At 36.5% G+C, this 25,141-nt stretch overlaps 1 protein-coding gene across 15 annotated transcripts in view; it reads right to left on the bottom strand.

Annotated features, from left to right (window-relative positions):
• Trpm3 (transient receptor potential cation channel subfamily M member 3) overlaps window positions 1-25,141 on the bottom strand; it is an 835,737-nt gene that overhangs the window by 520,229 nt on the left and 290,367 nt on the right. The window contains exon 1 of one of the 15 annotated variants that reach the window (XM_074052025.1): window positions 1,645-2,375. The exons of the other annotated variants lie outside the window; for them this stretch is intronic. Coding sequence (XP_073908126.1) covers window positions 1,645-1,734 — 90 coding nt within the window. The 5' untranslated portion in view covers window positions 1,735-2,375. Of the gene's footprint in view, window positions 1-1,644; window positions 2,376-25,141 lie in introns of those variants that run through there. 15 annotated transcript variants of the gene reach the window in all.

The raw sequence follows: 25,141 nt of genomic DNA on the forward strand, positions 1-25,141 counted from the left end.
ATTTTCCATTAAAAACTATAATATTAATTCATAAGATATTAAGTGTTCAATAGTAATATATATATGAATATATAGTCATGAAGAGTTAAAGATCATTATTTGGGGGGAAGCCAATGAATGACTTCAGCTAAAAAAATATTTTTCACTGCACACGAAATTATTGGAATCTACCTTCATATTTAGGTTTGCCAAAACATTCTTTGTCCCAGATTCTTGATCCACTAGTGATTCTGGAGGGAAATTTACATTCATTTCTTAATTCTCTGGCCTCATTCTTTTTCATGCCCTATCACACATGTTCCAATACAGCAAAAGCATGCATAATAATAGGAAGCTTCTCTCTCTCCCCACACCCAAACCTGCTTTTCCTCCTAAATATTCCTTTTGGAAAGCAAGCCATCACCATGACAACCCTAAGATGGGGGTTGGAACAGCACTTAGGGGCAGCTTTTGTGAAAGTTAATATCGGTTTGTGTTTAACAGGGTCAGAAAAACTCAGACAATGAGTAGCACTCTGTCTTGAGGAGCCACTTAGCTACATGAAATTAATTGTCCACATCAAACTTAACCTAACCAGAATACAGCCTCAGAAAATAATTCTGCAAGTGTGATTTATTCAGGGCTAATTTATTAATTATTGATAATAATCTGTTAATCTGTTGTAGTCAATTCACTTAATATCTACTTAAATCAGAAGACCAAATATAATGTGAAAAAGAGAATTAAGAACTTTGCCTTGCTTTTTTAACTTTAAATAGGTGTAGAACATTCAGAGATAAGCACTTTCCCAAAAAAAAGGGTTAGCCTATTCTCTTTTCTAGGCAAAAATATATCTTTTCTGCCCCCTTAGCATTTTATTTGTATTTCCTTCCTATTCAACAGATCCTAAGGATGGATTGTCATGGAGTTGTGGGGACCTTTTTCAGTATCTTTAATATATCTGCTTCTTGAAAGAGGAGCTCTGTGGACACAAGGTGGCAATTCCAGCTCAGGTGTAGTAGGGATCTTTTGTGTGACTCAGAGATAGAGCTTTCATTCAATGTATGTCAAACCATACTTTCCCACTACTGACTTCACTTGCGAGATAGAAATTACCATGCTTTAAAACAAAACAAAACAAAACAGGGACACCAAAAAAGTCACTATGGGATAAGGTTCATTCTTTCTTTGTCTTTACCTGACTAGACCACCTCACAATGGAGCTTTTAAAATAATGAGGAGAATCCTTTGTTCTCTCAGGCTCCATTTAAGGGAAAGTAGGTCGAGGGCTTCCCCAGGGAGGGAAAAAAAGCTCAAGAGCCAAGCACAGGGGAGTAAGAGATTTCACGCCCACTAATATATTCCCACCCTCCCAAAGAAGTTAATTAATTCTGTTTGGAGGATGGTTGAGAAAAGTGGGGGTACACTCAGGTAGCCCCATCTCTGAGACCATCATCTCATTCTCAAGTGTGGTTCACTCTATCCTCTGGGTGGGGTGGGGGTTGAAGGGTGCTGAGAAGGGGTGCTGTCTCCATCCATGGGCAACAGAGACAGAAACGCATGCATTTGTACTCCCCAGAACGTGCGTCCCAGCCCAAGTGAGAAGTTGGGTATTTAGACCTGAAAAGCATAACAAGAGCCATTCAAAGCAGCAAGTTACAGTACCTTAAGAAGTCTGACTGATGGGAGAAAGGCTGCGTGGCACAGCTTCCGGATGGTCCAGTTTAGGGGTCGAGAAGCATCAGTTTGATTCATGACCCCTTCCAAATTCCACTGGGAAAACAAGAAACTGCAAACCTAGAAAATAAACAGTCCCCCACGGCCCTGGCATCCCATGGTCATCTCCACACCTGCAAATTCCATCAGGGCAGAGGCTTCCTGGAACTTGAGAGACTGGTCAAGTGGCGATGCCTGAGTCCCTGAACCTTCTTAAGAAAGCCACCTCCCCTCTCCCTGCAGCCGTGCTCATGCATACCAAATGTGGCTGAATGGAGGCACACTGCCTGCTGCTTCGGGGAGGGGATGCTAGGTTTTGAAGGAAAGGGACAGCCTGCACAAAACAGCCTGTGGTCGGAATCAGAGCAGCCTGCTCCGGAATGCGCGCTCCCTCTCCCGCTCTCCTCCCAGCAAACGCAGGTCAGGCGTTGGGGGGGAACCCGGGCCATTTGCTTTGCTAGCTTATTTGGTAGGGGGAGAGCCAAGAGGAGAGCAAAAAGAGAACAAAAATCAAGCCAGAATGGGAACTTGCACTTTCTTGCACAAAGCATCTTTGAGGGGCTGGAAACTGGCACAGGGGGAGGGGCTAGGACACAGAGGGAGAAGGGGATGCCTCTGAATGATAAGATAAATGCTTCCTTTTTGATTTATGTGACATAATAAGTTGAGAGATATCATAAAATGGATCTATAGTAAGAGAGATTTCGGTCATGTTCTGGGGCTTTTATTAACTGTGATTGACAGTCCTCATCCTGATACATGCATTATATAGATGATGGATAGGAACACTGGCAAACAGAATCAAACTCACACATACACACAGGGAACACTGAGTTATTCCTTTCATAGAAAGCTGTGTGAAGGAATGCATATGTGGCTTACATTTTACAGATGACAGTTTCTAAATTGGGGGTTATTTCCCCCTGGAAAGCTACTTGATACCCTTTCTCTGAAATGAAAGTTTAACCCTTAAGGTGCCACGTGGGATGCTGTCTTCAAAAAATGGAGTTTACTTAAGTGGGGATTCCAACTCCTCCCACCTCAGTCATTTTCTAAGGAGGCTTTCAGAAAGAGTAGCTGCATTGGAAGGAATAGTTTTTAAGGCTCTTGTGGTGAGAGAGAATAAAGGTGAACTTTCCAATTTGAAGGTAGAAATTGGACAATTTCATTTAGAGAAGGGAAGTTAGGGATGGTTCAGAGGAGTGGGAGTTCATGTCACAAACCCCATTCAGACTACCCACCTTCCCCAAGCCTTAGACCTCAGTGAGAGCAGTCGACCAAAGGAGTCTACTCAGGAAAATTCCCATGTCCTCAGCGCACTGCCATGAGACTTACGTTTCCACTTATCTCCCTGTGACTTCATGGATTTTCCATTTCTAATTAACTGGAAAAAATGGGACAATCCCTGGTCCATTACTACTGTGTTTTCTGAGGCAGGATAGGGAGGGGTTAGAGCAGATGTGATACACTGCTGTAATTCAGAATTGAGGATGGTCCAGATCCTCCCTAGATGGAATCAATACCTGACCTGACACCCTGCATGACAGCAATGCTCCTGAGTCATAATTGAAGAACATAGCAGAAAGGCTAGTCCATTGGTGGAACACAGACAGCATCTTGCACATAAAATCTATGTATCTAATTATTTCCTATTACAGCAATACCACTTTAATAGAACTCACACACAGTTGGCTCATTTTCTGTTATCATTCTATTTCCACAAAGGGTTGAAGGCAGTTTTAAAATATTAACAGCAAGCATGAATGTGTCAGATGTGGTGGTGAGCATCATAAATGCATTCCGTAAACTCTTATCAATGACAACCCTACATAACAGATGCTATCGTCACATCCCTATTTCATGGATTAAGCAAGTGAGGCCTGAGAAATTAGTAATAAGTCTAAGATAACTAGTAAAATTAGAGGCTGGAGTAAAGCCAGCTTACTATGCTGTCAAGATGAGTTCTCTCTTCTATTTCTTTCATAATTAGTAGATCACAACAATAATTGCTTCAGTTCTCTGGTCTTATATAAGAGTGAGCCAAAATACTGAAGACATGCTCAGCATGTCTTTCAGATTATCACTATGGCATGACATTGAGGTAGAGATTAACAGCATGGATTTTGAGATCAGGCTGCATGGTTTAAATTCTGATTCTCCCTGGCCTTGAGCAATTTGCTCATTTTTCCTGTGCCTTGGAGTCTTTTATCTATAAAAAGGATATGAGCATAAAACCATATACCTAGGGTTCTTAGGAGGACCAAATGGGCTACCACCAATGAAGCACTTAGATAGTGCCTGGCATCTTCTAAGTCCCCTCTACTATGACTCATCTTCTGGTCAGCAAGTGTTGATTTGGGGTGAGTAGCACTAATATTTTCCATTAAGAATGCACAGTAACAATAAAAATAAATAAATAAAAAGAATGCACAGTGTGCAGACTTATAATACTAGATAATGAAATCAAGCAAGACAGACAAATTAAACCTGAATGCTTCTTATGAAACACCATGACTTTTAAAAATGAGTAAAAAAAGAAGTTAGAAGACTGAAGAGGCAGTAGGGGTTTCCTCCAGCTTTAGTGCAGTGTTATTCATCAGATCGCAAGATAGCTCTCTAGTGTGGCTGTAAGGTTCCAGCCTTTCTAGGCCGTTGAATTCCTTTAAGTGGTTCTTTGTGGTTAGGAGAAGTCTGTTCCATGAAAAGGCAGGAACACTAGCCCATCCCTGCTCTTCACTGTTCTAAAATGTTAAGAACCCCACACAAATGACACCAATCTTCTGAACCCACAAAGCCTTTGATACTGCTATCCCCTTTAATTTTTAAGAATAACTTTGGTCAAAGAAAATAGCAACTATGGGGAACTAGGAAGTGGATGGATTCACAGCCTCTCTAATAACAATTAGAGGAGGGAAGCACAAAACCTCCAGGGAATGGATTTGGAGACTACACAGCAGAAGAGATGAAGATCAAGAAGATGCCGGTAAATGAGAAGAGGCTCTTGTCGCATCATTGGGATAATGTGGGCTAGAATTGTTTGCTATCAAAATATGTAAAGTGGGGTATTCAGGACTCCCTTTCTCACTTTGAAGGAATAATTTTCACAGGGAATGATGACTTCCCTAGTTTTACAGGGGAAACCTAAGAAAGAAAAAGCAGAAAGAAGCAAGCCAGGCCCCAGAAGTTAGCAAATCCACAATGCTGGTTTTTAAATTTATAATGTAGATGTTTACAAATCGGCAAAATAAATAAACACTAGCAGGCTTAAAACTCTGACATAGTCATATTACTTTTCAGTATCCTAAAAACAATTAGGCGTATCAAATTTCTGCACTCCAAAGTGTACCTTTCAACAAACCCCAACTTCCTCCCATGCTATACAAAGCCCCCTTCCTATTGATTGTCCTCCCACTCTAATCTCCTCATAAATGATGCTAAATTTAAGAATCCTGGCAAGTCTGTATGCTGACAATGAGCCACAGCTATAGATATTCTACATTTCTTCCTTCAAAAGTCCAAGTTCCCTCACTTTTGGAAAATCATGACACCCTGACATAGCATTATATTACTTTGCTCAGTCTTAATATTCCTTAGATCTTAAAAAAAGAGCTACTGATGAAACGCCAGGAAAACAAGAAGTAAAAGGCACAGTTACCAGGTTGTTCATAGTATTCAAAGTCCAATGGTATTAGACCATTGAAATTTTTAGGTATCTGGACTGAATCAAACATATATTTTCAGACCGTAATATACGAATGTAGCTTACATAGTACAGATGACAGTCAAGCGCTCAAAGAAAATACTGGGAACCAGCCGATGGTAAGTCTTCATTTGCCCCAATGTAATATGATCTTAACATCCTGCTTGCTCTATGGTTGGCCTAAGTTAATAGCAATGTTGTGCTTTGCTAGTTTACTATTTTTGTCAGAAAATCATTTGTGTTGTGAGCTTTATGACAATTGATCATTTTTGTCAAAAACATGCTTTTCTGTTTCTCCTTTTTTTAACTTCACTAAAAGTTATAATTTTTAAATAATTTTCTGAAGCTTTTACAATATTTTCCAAAATATTACATCCCTTTCTATATTACACTGTCCTATAGAACTGTTCTTAGTTATTTCCAAATGCATTTTCTTCAAATAGATTCAACAATTTTTTCCATTTAAAGTTATTTCCTTCTTTGGGCATCCTTTATAGATCTGAAATAGATTAAAACATATTAAAATACATTTCTCACTTTGTTAATTAGCCTAAGCAGCATTTATTTCCTGTAAAATAGAGATCTAAGAATTAGAATGACGATGGCCTCCATTCTCCTTCAACATTGGGATCACTTTCTGGCATCCCTGACTGCCATCCACCTCTGCATGGATGCCTGTAGTGACAGGGAGAGGTGAGGTGTTTGAGACAGTTCATTCCATGGTTGGACAGCTCTAGCTGACAAAAAGTTCTTTCTAAGCTGAGGTGAAATGTGCTTCCCTTTAACCTTCAAGTCAAGCTTTCTTTCTGAGAACAGTTCTCCAAATACATCAAGATAGCTAACAAGCTCTACTCAAACCTCTTCTTCTCCATAGTGGATATCTTGGACCATTCATCCTTCAAGTGATGAGATGTAGGTTTTAGTAGAAAACCCTCTTGAGAGTTATAGGGATAAAGACTCTTTGGGGATGTATTCAGTATTATAAGCAAACTTTAAATAAAATAATGTCTAAGTCCTTTTAAGTTCCTTGGATTATTTCTCCTAAACGTCTTTTAGGGAGCTTTGAGGGGAAATTCACTAATAATTTAGTGTCTTTAAAATGTTCCTTCATACCTCAGCATTATAAAAGCTATATATGACAAACCTACAGCCAGCATTATACTTAATGATGAAAAACTGAAACCATTCCCTCTAAAATCAGGAACGAAACAAGGATGCCCACAATCCCCACTCTTATGCAACATAGTACTGGAATTCCTAGCCAGAGCAATTAGGCAAGAAGAAGGAATAAAAGGAATACAAATAGGTAAAGAAACTGTCAAAAATATTCCTATTTGCAGACGATATGATCCTATACCTTAAAGACCCAAAAAACTCTACTCAAAAGCTCCTAGACACCATCAATAGCTATAGCAAGGTAGCAGGACATAAAATCAACCTAGAAAAATCACTAGCATTTCTATACACTAATAATGAACAAACTGAGAAAGAATATATGAAAATAATTCCATTTACAATAGCCTCAAAAAAATCAAATACATAGGGCTAACTTAACAAAGGATGTGAATGACCTCTACAAGGAAAACTATAAACTCCTGAAGAAAGAGATTGAAGAAGACTATAGAAAGTGGAGAGATCTCCCATGCTCATGGATTGGTAGAATCAACATAGTAAAAATGTCTTTACTCCCAAAAGCAATCTACACGTTTAATGCAATTCCCATCAAAATCCCAATGACATTCATCAAAGAGATTGAAAAATCTACCGTTAAATTTATTTGGAAACACAAGAGACCATGAATAACCAAGGCAATACTCAGTCAAAAGAACAATGCTGGAGGTATCACAATACCTGACTTCAAACTATATTACAAGCAATAGCAATAAAAACAGCATGGAGGACCCGATATGAAGCCACACAACTATAATCAACTTATCTTTGACAAAGGCGCTAACAATATATGATGGAGAAAAGACAGCCTCTTCAACAAAAACTGCTGGGAAAACTGGTTAGCAGTCTGCAAAAAACTGAAACTAGATCCATGCTTATCACCCTATACCAGTATTAACTGGATCAAGGACCTTAATATCAGATCCCAAACTCTGAAGTTGGTACAGGAAAGAGTAGGAAATACTTTGGAACTAACAGGTACAGGCAAGGACTTTCTCAGTGGAACCCCAGCAGCTCAGCAACTAAGAGATGGCATAGATAAATTGTACTTCATAAAACTAAAAAGCTTTTGCTCAACAAAAGAAATGATCTCTAAACTGAAGAGAACACCCACAGAGTGGGAGAAAATATTTGCCAGCTACACATCAGACAAAGGACTGATAACCAGAATCTACAGGGAACTCAAAAAACTAAACTCTCCCCAAATTAATGAACCAATAAAGAAATGGGCTAGTGAACTAAACAGAACTTTCTCAAAAGAAGAAATTCAAATGGCCAGAAAACACATGAAAAAATGCTCACCATCTCTAGCAATAAAGGAAATGCAAATTAAAACCACACTAAGATTCCACCTCACCCCTGTTAGAATAGCCATCATTAGCAACACCACCAACAACAGGTGTTGTGGGGATGTGGGGAAAAAGGAACCCTCTTACACTGCTGGTGGGAATGCAAACTAGTACAACTACTCTGGAAAAAATTTGGAGGCTTCTTAAAAATCTAAACATAGATCTGCCATATGATCCAGCAATAGTACTCTTGGGGATGTACCCAAAGGAAAGCGACTCAGGTTACTCCAGAGGCACCTGCACACCCATGTTCATTGCAGCACTATTCACAACAGCCAAGTTATGGAAACAGCCAAGATGCCCCACTATTGATGAATGGATTAAGAAAATGTGGTATTTATACACAATGGAATACTACTCAGCCACGAAGAAGAATGAAATCTTATCATTTGCAGGTAAATGGATGGAATTGGAGAACATCATCAAATCATATGTTCTCCCTCATATGTGGACTTTAGATCAAGGGCAAACACAACAAGGGGATTGGACTTTGATCACATGATGAGGCGAGAGCACACAAGGGAGGTATGAGGATAGGCAAGAAACCCAAAAAACAAGATAGCATTTGATGTCCTCAATGCAAAGGAACTAATGCAGAAACTTTAAAGTGACAGAGGCCAGTAGAAGAAGGGACCAGGAACTACAGAAAAGGTTAGTTTGAGAAGAATTAACTTAGAAGGTAACACACATGTACAGGAAAGCAATGTGAGTCAACTCCTGTATCCTTATCTCAACTAGCAAAAACCCTTGGTCCTTCCTATTATTGCTTATACTCTCTCGTCAACAAAATTAGCGATAATATTACCTATAATATTCATTGTAGGCACATATGAATAAAAGAAATAAAAAAACCCTAAAAAAAAGGTAAAAAGTTACTTCATGAATAAGTCTATTCAACATAGATGGTAAATAATAGCTGACCACATGGACAGACAGTCTGTTTCTCTGGGTCTCTGTCTCTCATTGTATCTCTCTCTCTCTCAATAAAGCCTGAATTGATATGTGTAACTTCTTGGTTTTTTTGGACCCTGGTTTTTAACAAAGGTAGTGGTGGGCTAATGGGAATCCCATTCTCATATTAGGAAAGCAGGGCTCGCCGAATCTTTATCTTATAGCTTTGACACAAGACACTCAGTTCAAACTTAAGTCCCACCTCTTATCTGCTGTGTAGCTTATAAGAGCCTTAGTTTCCCACTTGTAAAAACAGGATCCACAATAGTTTCCACCTTGAGATTTTGGGGAAGATTAAGAGCAATGATAGATGTGGAAACACATATAAATGTTATTACTAATATGATCACTATCTTTAGCTGACTTTGTTGGCAATTCTACCTGGTGCTTAAGAGCATGGACCTACACACAATAGTGGCCAGCTTTACCATTTACATGATACTTTGGGAAAGTTACCTAATCTTATTTTCTTGTCTGCAAATTGGAAATAATAATGCTACTTATGTCAAATGAATATTGTGAAATTAAAGAGTGAATATGTGCAGAGACCTTCAAAGATGACCCCATATGTGCTAAAAGTCAAAAATATTAGTAATTTATGATTATCCCAGTTGAAGTCACATGTGCTGTCCATTCCATAGTCTTTGCTCTAAGAAAGCAAAGTAAAGTAATACCCCTCAGGATGGCAAGATGTTTAGGATTTTACGTGGGGGCCATTCATGAGTAAGCATAATAGATAAAAAGAGAAATAAAGGAAAGGACATTTAAAAACAGATAAGTAAAACACCATTGTTTCTCCCTTCTCTTATTCTAGTAAAATGAGCAGCTGCAGAAAACACAGGAGGAGGCACACCTGACTTTCCTTAGTGCTTCTGTCTGCAACTGGCAGAGGACCACACATTCTATAATGCAGTGCAAAAAATCACTTTATTTTGGTGGTACTGGGGTTCGCATGTAGGGTATTGTGCTTGCTTTGCAAGTGCTCTACCACTTGAGCCATGCCCCTAAGCCCTACACAATTTTAATATGTAAAACTGTTTCACTTTGAAAAACAAAACAGTATATAAGCAGCTTCTGTCTCTCCCAAACTAAAACTCCTAAACACACACACACACACACACACACACACACACACACACACACACACACAATGTATAACAAGTATTCAAAGGTCAAGTGCTAAAAATATTCTCATTCACCTTTGAAATCCTATTTCTTCTATTCAACAAGGGAGATGAATTTTTGGTACGATTCTAAAATTTTAATGAGTCCATAGAGGCTTGTTAAAAATATAAGAATTTGAGAGGTTCATTCCTAACCACTTAATATTCACAGTTTCTTAATATTGGCAATGATACTTATTATCATAAATTTTCTCTTTCTGTACTCTGTGCTTAGATATCTGTAACACACATACATAAACACACACACACACACATGGAATTTAAGTGTCTCAGAAACATTTCCATTATGAAAGTCATAAATATGACCTAGTTGGTAAAGAACTCTTGAATTAATACCTTTTGGAAGGGGATATTTAAGCAGTGAATCTCTAATTGTTACTTGAATAAACTGTATGAGTTGGAGGGAAGATCAGCATTGCGTTGTTAATAGTTCAGCTTAAGATAAATTTATTGGCTAATGGATGCTGAAATAATACACAAGTTCAAGTTCAGCCCTCACACATTCTTTCACAAACACCACCTGATCCACACCAGAGCTGAGAGTCTGCCTTGGCAACACACCCTGCCTTGTGCATCTGGCTTTCTGACACTAATAACCAGTGCTGAATTGGACCATAAGGTCTGCTCACCTGGGAAACAGAGACATACTGTGATCTGGAAAATCCTCAAAGCTGTAACTCTGCTTGGTAGAGGATTTTAATGAAGAAAGCTAATGAAAATTGTACTTGATATCTATTTTTGTCATTCTTCCAGAAAATGTATCATTGTTGACTTCTTTCAGTCGTATTTTAACAACCATGGGCCTTTCATATTTATTTTTGTTAATAGTAGTTTAGGAATTACGTGGTTTCAGTTTTTGAGAGACAATTGTCCAGTTTTGTTCTGTTTTTCTCATGAAGAGGAATATAATCCATGCAAATCATATGGATTTTGAAGTCAGGAAACTGGGTTTGAATTCATATTATATAATTGGGAAATTAATATAACTTTTATGAGTCTTCGTCTTTAAAAGAGATAGTGTCTGATTATGATGTTAAAATGTTTGATAACTTTTTGAGCTCCTAATATATGCTACAAAATATATTAACTCTTCTAAGTTAATTTAGTTTTCATAACAAACCTATAAAGATTGCAGCATTACTATTCCAATATTAAAGACAAGGAAGTAGTGTCATGGAAGGTCACATGACTTGCAAGTGAACTGGAATCCAACTCAATCTGATTCTATAATCTGTGCTTTTACTCACTACAATGCACCACTTCCAATGGGGAGGGGAGTGTATGGCTTTACCACCGCCCGATCTTGTCCAATGGGGAGGGGATTTATGTGAGGTTCCATTGGCTTTCCAAAAAGAAGTCAGTATTTCATCTAATAAACCTGAAAAGAGTAAAAGCAGTGCACTAGATCTAACATTAACACGAGAATCCTGCAGAGCACAAAGCACAGAAGGACCAAATGCTCTTCCAACGGCTCTGGCTTTCTTTTGTTTTCACTGCTGACTGCCACATCCCTTCTGCAACTTCTACCTAGTTCCATGTGACTGATTTCTCTGGTGAGACAAGAATTGTCTCTACTCAGAGTGGCATGGCCAATATTTAACACCTCCCCTGGGACACAGGGTTTATTAAATGGAAAATGAATGTTTCTAAGGGCTCCTGTGGTAGGATAAGTTTGTTATAGGCATACAGAGTTGTTTAATTCTTTCTACTATCCACCTAGAAGATCCATCTATATTTTGTAGCTGAGGAAGCTGAAGCACATAAGGGTTAAATATTTACCTATGTTTACCCAGTGAGTTTCAAAGACATGGTTGAAATTGAAACATCAACTTGATAATAAGGTTTGATGATATATAAACAAAAAATAAAAACCCATTTTAAGGCAACTGAATTAGCCTCATATATTTAAGTGAGATTATCTCATTCTTAATACTTAGCACATCAACTGGAAATTTCAGTCACATCCAGATGCACTTTGACAGAAGATTTGATACTTTTAGCAAGTAAAAACCATGGTATCTGGGCAATCACATATAAATACAATTCTGATGATTATTCAAGTCTAATTGATCTTTATATGAAATGTACAAAGAATTTGGAAGAAAACATTTTCTTTTATTTTTTATTTTATTCATATGTGCATAGAATGTTTGGGTCATTTTCCCCCCTCCCCCCCGCCCCCTCACTTACCCCCCCTTACCCCTTGCTACCCAGCAGAAACTATTTTGCCCTTATCTCTAATTTTGTTGAGGAGAGTATAAGCAATAATAGGAAGGACCAAGGGTTTTTACTAGTTGAGGTAAGGATAGCTATACAGGGAGTTGACTCGCATTGATTTCCTATGCATATGTGTTACCTTCTAAGTTAATTCTTCTTGAACTAACCTTTTCTCTAGTTCCTGGTCCTCTTCTCCTAATGGCCTCAGTTGCTTTGAAGTATCTGCTTTAGTTTCTCTGCATTGAGGTCAACAAATGCTATCTAGTTTTTTAGGTGTCTTACCTATCCTCATACCTTCCTTGTGTGTTCTCGCTTTATCTTGTGATCAAAGTCCAATCCCCTTGTTGTGTTTGCCCTTGATCTAATGTCTGAATATGAGGGAGAACATATGATTTTTGGTCTTTTGGGCCAGGCTAACCTCACTCAGAATGATGTTCTCCAATTCCATCCATTTACCTGCGAATGATAACATTTCGTTCTTCTTCGTGGCTGCATAAAAATCCATGGTGTATAAATACCACATTTTCTTAGTCCATTCTTCAGTGGTGGGGCATCTTGGCTGGAAAACAAACATTTTCAAAATTCCCCTACCAACCTGAAGCTATTAAGCTAGCAAATGAAGATGCCCCATAATTTGATTTATAATAGCCTATAAATTGGATAATAGATTACATTATGACTGGCTGTTACTGTAAATCTAGATAGTGCCATCCACAGAAGCTTAAATGGCACATGCACTGGCACAGGGAACCTAGTTGACTGAATGGGATCCACACTTGCCCTGAAATCTTCCACAACAAGGAAGTAGAGGAATGATAATAGAAGAAGAATTATAGTATTCAATAGCTCCCAACATTATCCCAAGGGGGAGGAGAAACCTTGAGGAATTATTACTTTAGTAAAGTACAGGTAGCTAAAGTTATAATGTATATGTTTTTCCTTCTATCTTAATTAAATTCTTTATAAGTAAACTGCTGGCTACAGATGAAATGAAAGCATGATCAATTCAATTTTATGAAAATATCCAGGATAAAAATAGATCAAAGTTACCCTGTGAGTAAAGCCATCTATTTCTCTCCATGGAGTTTGGAGAAAATCCAAACTCTTCATCCTGATTTTCAATGTTGTGACTCAATTGACTGCCATCTCTCTAGCTTCAACCCGAAACCTTTCTCACAGTCATCATGCTTCAGCCACATTTATTTCTTATCATTGCTGGATTTCCTGTCACAAGACATTTATGTATGTTGTTCCCTCTTCTATTGCTCCTTCCTCCAGATATTTACAAGATTATCTCCTTCTCATTTGTTATTAGCTCATTCTCATGATTCAGAACTCAACTTGAGTATAATCTCCCCAGGGTGTCCTTTCTTGGTTTCTCTAGCCATCTTTCAACACTCATTGAAGATCTCTTTTAATTCTTACACTTCTAAGAATTTGCAACTATTTAATTGATTGACTAAATTTTTTATCTCCATCTCCTACCTAAATGTAATTTCTATAGGGCAATGGTCCCAGATACTAGCAAAATGTCTGGAACATGGTAGAAACTCAACAAATCTCTGTTGACTGCAGAATGAATAAATGAAGAATGAACTAGACATGTTTGTGATAATCATTTCTCTCAAGTCAGTAGAGAAATCTCAGGTGCCTACTATTTATCTACAAACTGATTTTAAGACTTACTGATTCTTCAAGGCCTTTTGACCTCCCCAAGTCTTTTTTAAAAAACATTTTATTAGTATATATAATTTGTTCAGGGGATTTCATTATGACATTTCCATATGTCTTTTCATTATACCTTGGTTAGATTTATTCTTCCTATCATTCTTCCTCATCCTATCCTCCTACCCTTCTTAAAACAATTTCAACAAGTTTGATTTTTCTCTATTTTTATAGAAGTACATTGACCATATTCACCCTCTGTGTTTCCCCTCCTCCCCTTTCCAATAGTACCACCCTTGAACAGGACCTGATTTACCTTCTTGATATTCATTATTTTAAGCGCATATTAGTTGTTCAAAGGTGTTTTGCCATGTATCTCACACATGCATGTATTGAACTCTAATTAGATTAACCCCCTCTATTTTTCTTTTTCCCCCATATTTAACTCCATAGTCTTGAAAAGTCTAAGAACTGCTGTAAAAATTGATAAAAAGAGAAATTTCTCAGATTGTAATCTGTAATTACTGGGTAAGTTCTAAACACAAATTTGGTAAAGAAGATCAGATTTTAAAAAGGGAGACGTGTAGATATCAGAAATTGAATCTGAAAATAACTCATGTTAAAGAACTCAGTCATTGACCTCCCATGACAGTATGACCCATCCTCAAACTTCTTCCACAGTGACAAGTCATTAAGAATTTAGCATTAGGATATACTTTATGAAGCAATTCTCTATTTTATATAAAGGTAAATCTCATTTTGAAGGGTGTAGGAACAGTAACTCACACATTAGCAATGTCAATCAGATTCACAATAATAATAAGAAGAAGAATAACAACAGAAGCTGATGTTGATGCCTCCCAAAGGGGCTGAATGAGCATATTCTGATTCATCAGCCCACAATTATGCTGATATAGTAGCGAGAAATGCATCAACACTGTTCTTATTTTACAAATGAGGAAACTGAGAATCAGAGACTTGCCCTAAAACTCTACCTTCAGTATTTCTTGTTCTTTCCATTAATTCTTGGAGCAAGCCACATACTGAAGATTCTTTCAAAATATAATCTTTAGAAGAAAATATTGGCACACATAGCAATATGGATAAATCTCAAACTCATGAAATTCTAAAAAAAGACAAACCAAGAGTTACAGAAAGCAGAGCAGTGGTCGCCAGCAATTATTTGGGTAATGGAATCAACTACACAGGGACATGAGGGAAATTTCAGGGTGATGGCAACATTTTGTATCTTTAATTCTTGAACTCAGTTGCAGTTACTCAACTGTGAATCATTGCTGAAATTTACCAAACTGTACATTCAAATAATGGTGACTTTGTACACAGTAAGTTGGAGGAAAATATTTGTTTTTCCCAAATTATAAAACACAATTTTTCATTATAGGAAATGTTGAAAATTCATAGATGTATGCAAAATAAAAATTACCTATGCTATAATGTGGATTGGGATTACCCCCCAAAAAACCTGTTTTAAAAGTTGTTCCCTAGAGTGGCATTATTGGGAAGTGGTAAAATCTCTAAGACAGGCCTAGCAGGAGGTTTTTAAGACACTGAGGCATATTCTTGAGAGGATAGCAGACCCCAGGTCCCCTCTCTCTTTTTTTTTTGTCCTGGACATGAGGTGAGCAGCTTTGCTCTGCCAGGTGCTCCCACCATGGTGAACTGCCACAGGCTCAAAGCAGCACAGGGTCAATAGATCATGGACTGAAACATCTAAGACTGTGAGTCAAGATAAACCTTTTCTCTTTATAAGTTGATTATCTCAGGAATTTCTTTCAGTAATAGAAAACTGGCTAACACAACCTACAGTTCTACTGCTCATCAATAACTACTGACGTGATTTTTAAAAATTTGATTTTTGTTACCATGATTCATATATAGCTTATTACATCATAAATTGATATGTTTTTCAATATTCTTAGAAAACATAATTTTTAATGGTTATATAGGGTACTATTGTGTTATTACTTAGAAGATAATCACCTTGCTTTCATTCTTAACATTATAGATATTATGATGACTATTCTTGATGCATTTTTGCACACATCTCTGATTGTTTTCTTAAGGCACAATTTTTCTAGGCTCTTGATAGATATTTTCCCATTGCAATCCAGAAATCTATTTTAAGTGTAAGAATGTCTTTTCTAGTGAATATTTGATAAAACTGAGCATATAATTAATTTAATTTTTGGCCAAGTTGATCACAGAAAATGATGTGTATGTACATTTCCTGGATAACTTCTAAGTGTCCATTTTTCCTATGGCCATTTGTAAGTCTATCAATTGTTTCTTCTTTCTATTAGAGTTTTATTTTTTCTTATTAACTCATATATGCTCTTTTTACATTAATCCATTGTTATGTGAGTTGGTAGTAGTTTTACATTTTTCCACCTATTTTAAAATTTTTATATTCCTTTTGATGGTAAAAGAAATGTTTATTTTTATACATTCAACCTACTGTTCATCACAGATGTCATGCTAGAGAACTCTGATCCCCCACATAAGCTCAAATACTCACCAATATGGATTCTTCTTTTTTTTTGCAGTACTTGGGTTTGAACTCAGGGCTTCACTCTTGCTAGGTGGGCACTCTATCACTTGAGCCATTCTGCTGGCCCTTTTTTGTGTTGGATATTTTTGAAATAGGACCTCATGGACTATTTGCCCAGGCTGGCTTTAAATCACAATACTACTGATCTCTGTCTCCTGGGCAGCTAAGATTACAGACATGAGCCACCAGCACCCAGCCAATACAGAGTCTTATGGCAATCATCTGCTCTTAATGCAGTCTCTGATGCATTTTCCTTCTTCATGGACCTTACTATTTTCTCTATTATATATGAAATCTGTATATGGGTGTGTATTTCTCTTAATTTCTTTCATTACATTTTAAATATTAACATTTCCTTTCTGACAGTTGACCAAACTGCAATCTCACATTCTTCTTCTTTATAATAGGCCCATCAAAATTATGTTATACAATTTCCTAAACAGCAATCGTGGATACAAAAATCTTCTGTTGTGTGATAAAATCCACAGTCTGTTCTAAATGAGACCATTGCTTCACATTATCAAATATTATTAAGGTTTTTTTTCTCACAAACACTATCTCCATAAATTAAAGAATCCACATGCCTTTAAATCCCTTCATCTCAGTCTCAGATTTAATCCTGCATCATTCAATGTGATCTCTGCCACAAAATTGACTGGCAAAAGCAATGAGTGAATTGAATGCTATCCTATTGGCCTATTGCTGAATAAATGTAACATAAATTTCTGAGTTTGTCAGAATCTAAGCCACTAGAGACTTTGAAGATCAGAGCCAGTACCTTGAACTAAGCTCTGTGGACTATAGCCAGAAAAGAGCTGTCAACCTGGCATCAAACCAGTTGGAGACAAATCCAATTTGAGAACTCACTAACCTCTCCCAACAGGAAAGATGGATAAGAGGTTAACAGACAAAAAAAGAGTCAACAAGAGGAATTCTTATAAACACAACCTTATAGGAACATACCTACATAAATCCCCCAAATCCTAGATTATCAATTATGATAATTTTCACCATACTTGAATAATGTTAGTGACTCCTCAAGAATTCACTTGGAGCCAAAATTCATAGGTACCTTTGGCAGGGATTCTTGTAATGTCATTGTCTGTTGGAATCTTATCCATCCACTTACCACAAATTTTCCACAATCTTTAAGTTCTCTAGTCCCCTTCTTTTTATACAAATCCTGACATCTGTTACTTCCACATATTTGGGGGGAGGGAAATATAAAGGAGAGTAAGAAGCAGAACCATGAACATACTATGGAAGTCAAGGCAATTGAATTCTCTAGGCTGTGTAATGGGATCTCTGTCAGGGCACCTTGCTCCTCTGAGACTTGGGATAATGGTATAAAATAAGTGATATTGATGCCCTCTTATGCTTTTAACAGAACTAACATTTTAGATTTTAAGACTAATTCCACAGATTTTTCCCATCTATTTTCAGTGATCCACAAATAAAGCATTTTCAGCATTACCTATTTTGAATAGAAAGTGAATATTCCCTAATACATGGTACAGGATCCACACAATGGACACCCTTATGAGGATAAATTTAACCAGAGCATGGTGGAATCACAGATTTAAGAAGAGTCTTGGAATACTATGGGAATTTATGCTGTGAAACATCTGGACTAGAAACATCAGAGCATATGCTTCTTTAGACAAAAAGAAAACACCAGCAAATTATAGTCTCTTTCATTTTCTCAGTAGAGTGAAATACATTCCTATTTCCAGCACTATTAATATATAATATAAACACTATTATTTGTTAAGGAATTACATAAATATATATCTCCAGGTATAGAACTTATTTGATGCCACACTTGCAGCATGACCATCAATTTAAGATTTTAGAAATTTTATGAATTTTAATGTGATTAAATTTACATTGACTGGACCAGCTAGACAAATTTGTTAATCTACCCAACTCCTTCTGAATAGCTTCTATGTATCCAGCACTGGGCCAAGTGCTGGGGACAGAAAGTGATTAGTATATAGTGCACACAAGAATCTAACACTAAGAAAATTTGGTTGAAGAAACAGGAAATTCACACAGTATGGTAAATGCAAATTCAAAGACAGATTGGGTAAGACAGTTGGCCATCTAGAGAAGATACAAATAAAATCTTTAGCCAGTGTATCAAGAAGGCTTAATGCTTTAAATATGATTTTGGAGGAAGGATTGAGTGACACGTGGAAAACAATGAAGATTGATAGGTTCAGCCTGTCCTCTATTGCCCCAAGTCATTCAGCTTTGATATCAAACATTAGACACTCCATCTGGCAGAACAAAACTGCATAGGTAACCCAACTGATCCACCTGTAAAACAGATAGGGCCAGCACCATCCTGTGACTAGAACCTAGCTCCTAAGGATTTTCACTTGTCAACCCTACTAACTTTCCAATCAATTCTTCCCAGCCACAAACCTAAGTTTCCTGGTATACAGTGCTAACAAATGTAATATTCGTTTCCTAAATACAAGCTGCTTCTGGAAGCACAAGAATTTAGCAAATTCAGCCATTTAAGTGGGAGATAATAGAACAGGCCTGGTAAAGGCAAAGAAATAAGAGAGCCCAGGTACATTTTGAAGCCAATAAGTGGATTTGTACGGCAAAAGTGTAGGAGGGTGGATGTTTGAAATGGTTCATTAAAGTAGATAGAGTGGAGGTGGAGGAATCATTGAGGTTTCTAAGTGTGGGAGTTAAATGTGATCGGAATTGTGTTTGAAAATGACTTTAGGTCTGGGGGTGTAGCTCAGTGGTAGAGATCTTGCCTAAGGAATGCTGCGACCTTGGGCTCTATCCTCGCATTGAAGAAAAAAAGTCAGGAAAAGAAAAAAGAAGATGTCTTTACTATCTGTGTAGAAAAGGAAGTGGAGTGGTTAAGACTACAGCAAAGAAAGCAAACCTTGTCAACTGTCAAAAATAAACATTATTGCTTCAGCTTTCAGTCATTAAAATTATTTTTTCTTTAACCTATAGACTCAAAGGTAGAGTTGTTTTTTTTACAGTTAAGGTCAACATAATCTCTCAATGTATGCTAAAATAATGCAGAAGAGTAAATTTTACCTCGTGGCTTTTTCTTAAAACTCATAAAAAAGCATTTAAACTCATACAAAAGGGATAAAGAAGCAAAGGTACTACTTTAAAGAAACAAAGATCAAGTGCCACCATTTTCATGGCCTTATACAAGGCACAAATCTCTTACTTTTGATAGGTTATCATCTGGTATAAAAAACATCAAATAAAAATCCAATAGTCAAACAGATATCAAGTGAACAGATTAATTTAAGTACTTAATACTTAAGACAAGCTCACTTAAGCATAGCATTGAGAAATCAAACCTGCAAACATGAAATTTTGGCAATCCATTAGTGGGATTATAGACAATATATTTGGCAATTGGGTCAGTATAAACTCTGGTAGGTTGACTGAGCAATTCCAATTATCTTAATCTGTTTCCTTTAAAAAAAAAAAAAGGTGGTTCTCTTATTTCTTTTTAATTTTCCAAATGGAAAAGCACATGACTTTGAACTTGAATCCTCATCAGTTCTTGATTTTGATATGATACTGAGTGACTCATGCTGGAGATTTTAAAGTTCTGGAAAATGTCCAAAAGGGAGTTTTAGGCTGGGATGAGGCATTTCAAGTATTCTTCTTAGAAACTCAAATTTTACCCTATTTAAACAGCACAAAATATATGTTGGAGGAACTTTTACAATTAAAAATTGAAAATGAGCCAGGTGCCAGTGGCTCACTCCTGTAATTCTAGTTACTTTGGAGGCATAGGTTGAGAGGATTGAGGTTTGAGGACAATCTAGGTAAATAGTTCAAAAGATCCACATCACCAAAATAAGCAGAGTAAAAAGAACTGGAGGTGTGACTCAAGAAATAGTGTGCCTGCTTTGCAAGTGTGAAGCCCTGAGTTCAAACCACAGTCCCACCAAAGGAAAAAAGAGTTGAAAATGGGGAGAAGAAATACTAGAAATCTTGAAAAATTGAAAATCATCCTAGCCATAGGCCCTTTCTTAAGCCTGCATACTTGTGCCCATGTCAAATGCCTCCCTGACATCTTCCTCCACTCTACTTTCCCTCTCTGTCTTTGTTCATATTTGGTCCCTAGTATTTCTGGAGAAAAGCTGGAATTTTTTCAGGTGGAAGTAATCATGTGCCCACACCATGGATACCTGAACTCAGGACACAGAGAACAGTGCAGTATATAAATATTCTTCTAATTTGCTTTTGGGTTTTAGATGAAAACTTTAACCTCCAGAGGATTATTTTCATATTTCTGTGCAGTTTCTGGTGGGAAATCATTACTTTTTAAGCACTCTTTCCTTTTTTATGTTTTTTTTTCCAGTTTGTTCACCTTTAAAATAGTAGGTAAACTTTATGGTGCATAATTTATATTTCAATATAGGTGATTTTAAAATGAAACAGATGAATGGTAGGTCTGAATTTAATCCCATTTTCCCAATATTTCAACTAGTTAAGGGAGAAATGACGTCAGGCTTTCTTGGGGAGTGTGTGTGTTTTTAAATGGCTCTTTGGTCCCTCAGTACATTGATGACATAGATTTCAGACAATAATGTACCTCTTTGGTTGTTCTGATATATAAATTCATTTTTTTAAAGATAGTTGTTCAAGGCTATTGACTTGCAGGTTCTGCTTACATGGAATACATACAACATAAAGTCCTGTGATTGGTGCTTTTAAAAAGTCCTCTTAATTACCTAGCATAATGAAGTTGATTGTGGACTTCATTGCTTTCATCCTTTTATCTCTAGAGGTTCTTTTGCTTTATTTTTGTTTTGTTTACCTTTTCTTATTCTTACTTGACTCCCCACATACATGTTATTTTATCTTCCCAAATTGCTGGCTGTTTTCTCTCACCATAATTCATGTTGTAACTGAAATAAAAAGTGTCCTTAAAGATTAAATTGATGGTAAGAGCATATTAGATGAATTTTCCTATTAGCTAGAGTCCACATTGAAATGGCTGAGTGGCAGGGTATTATCTCAAGAGGTTTTCTGCTATGAAAAATTTATAACTTATGAAGCTCTGAGGCAAAATTCAACTCTAACTCTTGAGGTTGTATTAAACATAATTAAAACAAAAATCCCTACTCATCTTAATTTATATTTTAGTAAAATCACTGTTTGCACTTCAGCCTTAGAAACAGGAACAAGCTATTTCTCACAGTGGTGGTAGGGATAAAGATAATGTTAAAAGGATTAGCAATAATAGCAGGGATTTTTGGTGGCACTGGGATTGGAACTCAGGGCCTCACACTTGCTAGGCCAGTACTCTTACCACTTGAACCACTCTGACAACCCAGCAATATATGATTTTTATAAATAATTTCTAAGACAAATTTCAGTTGGTAAGAACTTTAAGTTGTGTTAAAATTATTTTGTTTACCACAGTCTTGAGTAGTTAATAATAAAAATAGTGATACTTATTAAATACCTACCAAGTGCCAAGAATGGTGCTAAACAGTAATAATCCTGATAACAACAGTAATATATACTTTTGGCTAGCTATTCATCTGCATCTGAATCTCTTTCATACTGTCGTTCTCCTGTTTTCCCCAAGGCTGCTTTCCCTAAGCCTCCTTTAAGTTAGTTTTGATCAGTAAGGGAAAAATAATGATGTAGGGATTAGGGGAAAGATCTTCCCTTCTTGAAAACCACAAAAAGCCCCCAAGCTCTCTTACAGCCCTTGTTATGCCACTTTCTGACCCTCTATTCTTCCCTCCCTTTGCAACTGTACTATCTGAGGAAGTGATACCCTCAGTATCACTTCCTAATGGTGATCACTTCCTATTGTGACATTATAGCATTTGTCTTGATACCAAGAGGGAGAAAAGCTACACCATCTTAGTCGCCAGCCATCTGCAATCTTGAACCAACCTAGAATCATGTACCTCCAAAATTTCTTAGTTATATAAGATAATCAAGTGTTTTATTTAAGAGACAATAAGTTTTCTGTTACTTGCTGCTGAATGATTCAGCACAAATGAAAGAATGAAATTTTGTCATTTGCATGTAAATGGATGGAATTAGAGAATATCATGTTGAGTGAGGTAAGCCAGGTCCAGAAAGGCAAAGGTCAAATGTTTTCTCTCATATGTGGAAGATAGATACATACACAAGCATTATAATGTATATTTTCCAATAGTAGACTTGTTTGAGGAGATACAGGAGAAGAGAAAGAAGAGGAGAATGATACAGAGTGAATAATGTTAAAATATATTGTATCTGTGTAGGAAAAAGACACAACAAAATGCACAGAAAACAGTTGAACAATATGGGTGGGGTAAGGAGAGAAGGGTAAGGAATAATAATAAAGGAAATTAAAATGATTAAAGTACAATATATTTATAGGCAAAAAATATGAAGGCAAAACTCCACTGAACAATGAATAGACACTTAAACAGTGTAGGACAGGAATATAGAACAGGTCATGTTAAAGGGAGGGTACTAGAGGGGGGATAAATGAAGAGGGTAAAGAATGGTGAATATGATTGATGTATTTTCTATACATGTGAGCAAGGAACATTGAAACTTGTCAAAAACATTTTAAGAAGAGGGAGGAGAAAAGGAGAATAATGGAAATGATGAACCAAATAGGATACATTATATTCATACATGGAAATGTCACAAGGAAACCCCTGTATAACTATTAAAAACTTATAAAACATCTTTTAAAAATCAAATGGCTCTATGAAACAAAGTATGCATGAAGAGAATACAGGACAAAAAAGTTAATCCCCTCAAATTCATGTAGCTATGAAGTAACAGAGAAATGATTTGGATCCAAACTCCATGTCTCCAGTGTTTTAAATCCCAACCCAGTCTTTCAGTTCTAAAGGATATAGTCTGAGCTTGAAAGAATAGTTTATTCTCTTCCTTTCTTCATTCTCCTTATCTACTCCAGGTCTACCCCCTCTTATCACCTACCTTCTCTTGATATGACATCCAGACATCTCCTCAAATTTGGTTGTTTTTCCCATCCAAGAATAATGTTTGAAAATATTTTAATGCCATGGTATCTTTAAAGGCAATAGACATATTTCTTTCCTCAAAGATGGCTCTAAATTGATGTATTTATTTACTCACTCATTCTTAAAAGTTAAGTCACAGATACACAGGAAAATACTGCATATTAACAGACTATAGACTATATAAGTATTCTACAGTAAAAAGAACAATAATATAAGTGTAAGCAAGCTATGATTTTAGAAGAGAAGAATAAAACAACTGACTTTGTCTAAGCATCTTGGGGGTTTCACAGAGGTACTATTACACCCAAATTTAGTTCTGTACTTGAAATTATCCAGATAAGAACCTTGATGACTAGTTTGTTGTGTGTTCATTCACGCTGAAGTATGAAAATTATGCATAACACATTTTTATTATTTATGTCTACAAGAACTCTAATCAAGTCTGTTGAGCAGAATGTATCTAACTATGACATGTAAAATAAAAATTCCCACAAAATGTCAGGTGCTGGTGGCTCATACCTGTAATTCTAGTTACTTGGGAGGCTAAAATCTGGAGGATAACAGTTTGAGGTCAGCCCAAAAAATAGTTTGAGAGACTCCCATCTCTAAAATAATCAGAGCAAAATAAATTGCATGTGTGGCTCACATCATATAGCACCTACTTTGCAAGCGTGAAGGCCTGAGTTCAAACCCCAGTTGTACCAAAATAAAATTTCATAAAAAATAAGAAAGCTAGACAGCATTTTCTTAAATTTTGTTTCTCACTCTGATGACACCAGTAATTTAATTAGCTATGTTAAAACATTAAAAAAGAATTCCTATTGTAATCAATATACTCAACTTCAGAGATCATTATAAATACTATCTAATTGAGTGGGGTGCTAATATCCTCAAATAATTTATATCAATTTGAGCATTTAAGATAAATATAAAATGCTGAAATGTATGTATAAGCTGGGCTTTGATGTTCACAGGCAATATCTAGAATTCAAAATGACTGTAACAAGCCACATACTTTTAGTTTTTAAATGGGAGATGAATATAACTCCACTTTCTAACCACTGACTCTGATACTATTCTTTTTTGAGAATTTAAAGTTGAATTTTATTTGCAAGCGCTTAGCAACCCAATACTATTTTTCCATGTATCATTTATTAAGTCAGAGAGGATTCTCAAACACACATATTTTGAACTAATGAGATTACATGTATAACACTGTCTGATTCTGAAACAAAATATGGCACTGCTTGAAGCAGATCTCTGAGGCCCTAAACAAAGAAATTAATGACATTACTACTATTTACAATAATGTTTATTACATTTTAGGGTGACTACATTTTTCAAATACCACTTTCACTACTTATGTCTGTAGTTTTGTTAGTTGCTGTGTTGCAAAATATCAATTTCTTTGGTATGCCTTTTTGATTTCCCATGAAATGAAGTTGTTCTTTTCTATAAGAAAGATCATCTTCAATATTTTGTCACTGCACTTGATATGTTTTGATCGTTTCTGAAATTTCATTCACTGTGTCTATAATATACCCAAGGAACATCATATAAAACACAGGTACATAACACCTGAATGTCTTTGCAACAAAGTTGAAAGGGTTTTGTCAAAATGGCAGTGTTTCAGT

The sequence above is a fragment of the Castor canadensis genome, chromosome 13 (genome assembly GCF_047511655.1).
Source record: "Castor canadensis chromosome 13, mCasCan1.hap1v2, whole genome shotgun sequence".
NCBI lineage: Eukaryota > Metazoa > Chordata > Mammalia > Rodentia > Castoridae > Castor > Castor canadensis.